The 6,165-nt window shown below is 33.2% G+C and overlaps 1 protein-coding gene and 1 long non-coding RNA gene across 2 annotated transcripts; one reads left to right on the forward strand and one right to left on the reverse strand.

Moving 5' to 3' along the window:
- Window positions 1-421: 421 nt before the first annotated feature.
- LOC145149622 (putative serine/threonine-protein kinase PBL28) lies at window positions 422-2,310 on the reverse strand. The gene is made up of 2 exons (XM_079075223.1): window positions 1,281-2,310; window positions 422-1,182 (listed from the first exon to the last, which is right to left on the reverse strand). Exons 1-2 carry the CDS (start codon window positions 2,187-2,189, stop codon window positions 661-663), a joined length of 1,431 nt encoding a protein of 476 aa, XP_078931349.1. The 5' UTR covers window positions 2,190-2,310; the 3' UTR covers window positions 422-660.
- Window positions 2,306-3,675, forward strand: LOC145149638 (uncharacterized). Its single transcript, XR_013730497.1, has 2 exons — window positions 2,306-2,665; window positions 3,271-3,675. It is a non-coding gene; the product is annotated as an uncharacterized LOC145149638 (long non-coding RNA).
- Window positions 3,676-6,165: the final 2,490 nt, after the last annotated feature.

A 6,165-nucleotide genomic window follows, 5' to 3' on the forward strand; every position in this document is an offset into this window, starting at 1 on the left:
TATATATATATATATATATATATATATATATATATATACAAATCCATTTTTACAATATATATATATATATATATATATATATATATATATATACACGCACACACACACACAAACATGTATTTTATAAATAAAATGTATACAAACAACTATTTTATAATAAACGCATTTTTATACAAACTGTTTTATATAAAAAAATGTGTAAAAACACATTTTGATAGAAAGAATGTATACAAATGCGTTTTTATAAAAAAAATGCATACAAACACCTATTTGTGTGCATATAAATACATAAATATATGCAAATACGTTTACTATGAAATAGGGTGTTTGTATACATTTTTTTAAAAGTATTTGTATATATTTTTATAAAATACGTACTTGAATACATTTAAAAAAACATATTTGTATACAAATGCATTTATTATAAAATAGGTGTTTTTATATATACAATTTTTATAAAATATATGTTTGTATACATTTTTATATAAAAACGTGTTCGCATACATTTTTTTTATAAAAATGTGTTGGTATACAAGACCTGGTTGCATTGAATAGTTCAACCATATAGCCCGGTTCCTTACTTTAAGCCGGATCATATAACTCACCTTTTGATGAAACCTGGTTTCTATATAATAAAACCCGATTTTCCCAAAAACCTGGTTATATATGGCGCGTTCTATGTGACTTTTTGTAGTAGTCAGATTTCTCTTTGAATTTTTGATATATCCAAGCAGGCAGATTTTTCTTTGGATCTTTGATGGATCCAACCTTAACATACTTACTCCTGAACATGATTTCCCAATCATCTAACGCCTCGAGCTCAACCTTCCCTAAACCAGTGAGATCGCTGTTCAAATCTTCCTCTTCAAAGCTGAATTTTGCAATGGCTCTACTGGCATCTTTCCCACTCCACTCTCCATAAGTACCACCTGCTCCATAAAACATCCTGGATGATGAGACATCATAGATCTGACCTTTGATCGCCATAAGAACTGGCTTCCTAGGATCTGTACCATCGTATGTTTTCATCTCCTCTTCAGACATATCACCAGGCTGAATGATCAGGTTTTCTTCAAAATTAGTAGACATCTGTTCTAGCTTATCATGCATATGCAAATTTACCTCAGCATAAAATGATGCTTTGAATATGAACTTCTTTTCCTTCGCAACCATATATTCCACCTATATATATTGAGATATAGAATGAGGATATGCATGTGCTTAATCATTAAAAGAAAGTAAATATTCCTGTTAATATTTCTGAAAGATGTAGAGCTTACTTGACATTTAAGGGCATCTTTAAGTTGTTTTACAATCTCAGCTACCAGTGGGCGTTCATTACGATCTCTTCGAAGACATTGATACGCAATTCTGGAGAATATTTCCAAACAATCTGGGTATATTTGCTCTTGTAGACAATCAAGTACAATTGTCTGCAGCTTCTTTTCTTCATAGCAGCTTTGTGCCAATTTCCACAAAAACCGGCGATTGTCATTATAATTCGCTACACAAATCCTTCCACACAAGATTTCGAACAAAACCACCCCAAAGGAATAGACATCAGATTCTTTTGTCAAGAATCCAGTATCCATGTAAAGTGGATCGCAATACCCAGGAGTCCCTACTGCATGGGTGATAAGAAATGTGAACTCTTGGTTAGCAGGTCCGAGTTTTGAAAGGCCAAAATCTGAAATTTTGGCATTCCAACTTTTATCTAAGAGCACATTGGAGCATTTAATATCACGGTGTAGCACTCTTTGTGTAGTCTCACCCGGATTGTGAAGATACTCTAGCCCACAAGCTGCCCCAATGCATATGTTTAGGCGTTGGATCCATGATAGATTAGAGCTACTAAGATACATGTCGAGACTTAGATTTGGTAGATACTCATACACAAGGATATTCTCACCACTCTCATCACAAAAGCCCAAGAGAGTGACCAGATTTTCATGTCTGTAGCGAGAAAGCATCATGATCTCTTTCCAAAACTCAGGGGTCCCTTGTCCAAATCTTGTATCTAAGCGCTTCGCTGCAACCATAACCTTCTCACCAAAGAGAACAAGCTCTCCTTTATACACTTTGCCAAATCCACCTCGACTGATATAGCTGCTGTCACCAAAGTTATTGGTTGCCAATTTTATAGCTTCTAGGGAAACTCTAAGGTGTGCAAACTCTTCAATGGACGACATTTTTTTTCTGACTTTGGTAGATATTGAAGGAAACGGAAATCAAATCTAAGATCCCGCAGATAAAATTCGAGAGTTTATAAGGCAACGAGCTATACAGTTTGATGAATGGATGCCCATCTCAAAAATGATATCTGAATTTAAGATTAAGGAGAAGAACGTTGCATTTATTTCGGTCATAAGGGGGTGTTTGATTTCATTCTGACTGGGTCCGGTCAGTGCTCAGACCGTTTGTTACCAATGTTATACTCTTACTCGGTTAGTTGATGGGTAGTTAATGGCCTGGGTCCTGGAAGAAAATAACGCTGACTCGGTCCTTTGCATCAATTTCACGTATTTGTCCTTCAACGAAACTTCAATCTAGCGCCTCCCAAAACGATTTCATCCCAGTGCCTTCCAAGAACGATTTCATTAGGCAAAAATGCAAAAGGCCAAACCATTTAAGAAGGCTATCGTCTGATACTCCTAAGCCCTAACTCGTAAGTTTCAATTTCGACTATACTATCCATGCACTAGGGTTTCTGGGTTGATTTTCAATGTAATCATGTAATTTTGTAATTGGGTTATCTATAGTTTTTGGGTTTGAATGTTTGATCTTATACAGAAATTAACAGTATATTTATTAAAACATAAAGTAAAGGTAAGGAAAATTGAAACTTGGGAATTGTGATTTGTGATTTTGGAAGTCTTGATTGATCGACTCTTTCACAATCAGAACTTCACTCTTGAAAGATTCTAAGTGTTTTCATGTTCAATAATTGTATCATAGAAGCAATTGGAGAAGAAGCTAGAAAGTAAATATTGTTAATAGAAGATGTTATTGATGTAGGGAAGAAAGGGCTAGAAAGTAAATATTGTTAATAGAAGATGTTCACTCCTGGATGTCAAAATCGAGTTTTACAAACTATTTGCATCCTTCCAGGTGTGGATTGTTACTTTCGTTTTTCTTAAGTAATGTGCATTTAGGTTGATTTTAATGAGTTCCTTCCAGCAGGAAATGCTTTTATGAATCTGTACATAATCCTCTCTTTATACTTGACTTCATTTTTGTATGAATATGATAAAGCAATGCGCTTTTTAACAGAAACAGAAGTCTTGGAAACCCCATTGCTAACCATGGAGGCACTTATGTTTGACTTAGAGCAATGACAACAAGGGAACCACATAATCACCTGTGAGTAGAAATAAATGGAATTACCAAATTGCCGTTTCCTTTTATAGAAAAAGTCAATCTGTTCATCAGGTTTGGCCAGTTGGAGATCCAAGAGTGGCCATTCGGAAATCCAAGAGTAGGAGCAGGGACATGGACTCCTGAAGCTATAAAACTCGTGTGTTGATGTCCTTGTGAGTTCATATACAACGTTGGTCCGGTCCCACAAAAATGTCAACCCACTTTTTTTTATAGGTTTTTAGAGGACAAAGATGTTAAGACTTGACTACTTTAGTTTATGTATTTTGCAATATAATATGAAAAAATATATTTGAAATATTATATTTTTTTTCTTAAAATTTTAGGTATTTTAAGTTTTAGGGCCTATTTGTTGTTAAAATGCACAAGGCCTCCGAAATCACACGACCGCCCTTGAATTATCCTATAAGAATGAGATCTAATACCCGAGGAGGTAGATATCACCATTCTCTCCACTGGTGTTAGAGTACTTGTTTTATATAGATGCGTAGAGTACTTGTTTTATATAATTGTCTCTCAAATACAATTTTTATATATAAGCAAAAAAATCTGTAACATCCAAAAAATTTACATTTTAAAATTTTCATCATTAGAGTAAAACAGTTCCAAAAATGGGGGTGTGACACCCGTTTTCATGATATGTGTTATTACGATATATGTAATGACCTAAAACCTCATACCGTGAGTTGCAACATGTATTTGGTATAACTATGATTTTGAGTGAACTTAAAATAGTGAACCGATGATAATTCGATGATATAATACGTAGGTTCTTTTACTCACAATGTTTTATCATAAAATAAGTAGAGTTAAATCAGGAAATTGTGAAAGAAGATGATAGTTCACTCTTAGATGGTTTCGTGGATATAAAGTTTGTCAAAAACGGAATCTTTATGAGAAAGTTATGATTGTTTGAAGTTGAGGTGAAAGTACATTGTTATTTTGAAAAATGTCATCGTAAATCAAAGTCAATAGTCAACACTATAAAACCACGTGTCAAACGCTGTGGGACATGAGGCATAAGGAGATCATACATGGCGCATCTGAAGTCTAGCTGATCACCATGACGTGGCATCCTTGTGGTCACCTCGTGGCGATCCCATAATATAAATATAAGAGTTCCCGTGTCAATTGGGAGATTTTGGAACGTTCAATTGAAGATAGCGCTCGGGAAGTATTATCGGGATATCATAACGGAGGAGATATATCATTGTACAGGGGATACGGGGTTAACTTATGAGATTTACGAAGGTATATTTTATCCCGTTTTTATGTAAATACGTTTATGTGACATTTTGTAGAGTGTTGTTAGACCTGAGTACGTGTTACGAGATTTTGTGATATGGAAATATTACGAACCTGGTAATTTGTTAAATGTAAATGTGGTCATTTTAGGTTAAATACCCTAATTTACTGATATTTGTTGATTGGATTAACTGCTTGCAGCGTATAGTCGCTAGTGAATTATATTTGAAAACATGACTAGTCTGGGTGACAAATAGTTATCGACTCTAGTTAGTGATCAGGTAATTTATCACTATTGTGAATATGGTGATGCGATTAGACAAGTTCTAATGAACTTGATATATTGTCTAAATAGGGTTGGACAAGTGATTAATATGAAAGCAACCCTAAAGTGGAGGACATAATAATAGTTAGTCTTCACTAACTAACCAAGTGAGTAACCTTATCTTTCTCTAAATTATTGCTATCGAATATGTGATAATTAATGTGTATACTCAGAGTTGAGTATAATATTTTAATTGCGATTTATTAATCTTCTATGAGTTGAGTATTTGGGATAATTAAGATTGATAACTTTCTAATACTATACAAGTCATTAAGTAGAGTAAGTAGAAATTATAGGATTTTAATACTATTCCACTAAACAGACGAGTATAATTGAGATGCATAGCAAAGTATTACATTTTTAGTATGTGCAGTCGAGATATGAAATCGAGTATTAAATGACATGTTAAAAGTGATTGTGGTTGAGATGTATAATTGTATATTACTATAGGAGTTAAAGATTGAGAATTACTGAGATAAATAGTCGAGTATTGTTATACGAGTTAAGTAGTTAGTATAGTTGTAAGATAGAGATGCAAAAAAAGAGAGATGGATGGATATAGAGATATAGAGAATGAGAGATGGATGGATATAGAGATGGAGAGAAAGAGATATAAATAGAGATAGAGATGCAGAGAAGGAGAGATGGATGGAATAGAGATGCAAAGATAGAAAGAGAGATGGAGATAGAGATAGAGATTCAGAGAAAAAGAGGGGGATGTAGATAGAGATGCAGAGATATAAAGAGAGATGGAGATAGAAATACAGTGTATGAGAGAGGGATGGAGATAGAGATTCATATATATATATATATATATATATATATATATATATATATATATATATATATATATATATATAGAGAGAGAGAGAGAGAGACAGATATATATATATATATATATATATATATATATATATATATATATATATATATATATATATATATATATATATATATATATATATATATATATAAAGAGAGAGAGAGAGAGAGAGAGAGAGAAAAGAGCGATGAAGATACAAATGGATGTAGAGAAAGAGATATAGAGAGCTAGGGTATGAGTATAGATATTATGATAGAGAGAGTTAGAAGGAAAAAAAGAGAATGAGTGTAAAGAAAGAGTAGAAAGAGAATATGAGAATATAGAGAAGGTAAAGAATGTGAAAAAGAATGAGTATCTTGTGAGAGTATAATGACAACTTGAGTAGTAGTAAGTCCAT

Source organism: Lactuca virosa, chromosome 1 (assembly GCF_052849685.1).
Source record: "Lactuca virosa cultivar CGN04683 chromosome 1, Lactuca_virosa_CGN04683_v6, whole genome shotgun sequence".
In the NCBI taxonomy this organism is placed as follows: Eukaryota; Viridiplantae; Streptophyta; class Magnoliopsida; order Asterales; family Asteraceae; genus Lactuca; species Lactuca virosa.

Excerpts from the sequence above, each read along its gene's own strand:
- LOC145149622 (XM_079075223.1), bottom strand. The coding sequence starts at position 2,189 with ATGTCGTCCATTGAAGAGTTTGCACACCTTAGAGTTTCCCTAGAAGCT. Across the intron at positions 1,183-1,280 it reads AAGATGCCCTTAAATGTCAA|GTGGAATATATGGTTGCGAA; the intron begins GTAAGCTCTACA and ends CAATATATATAG.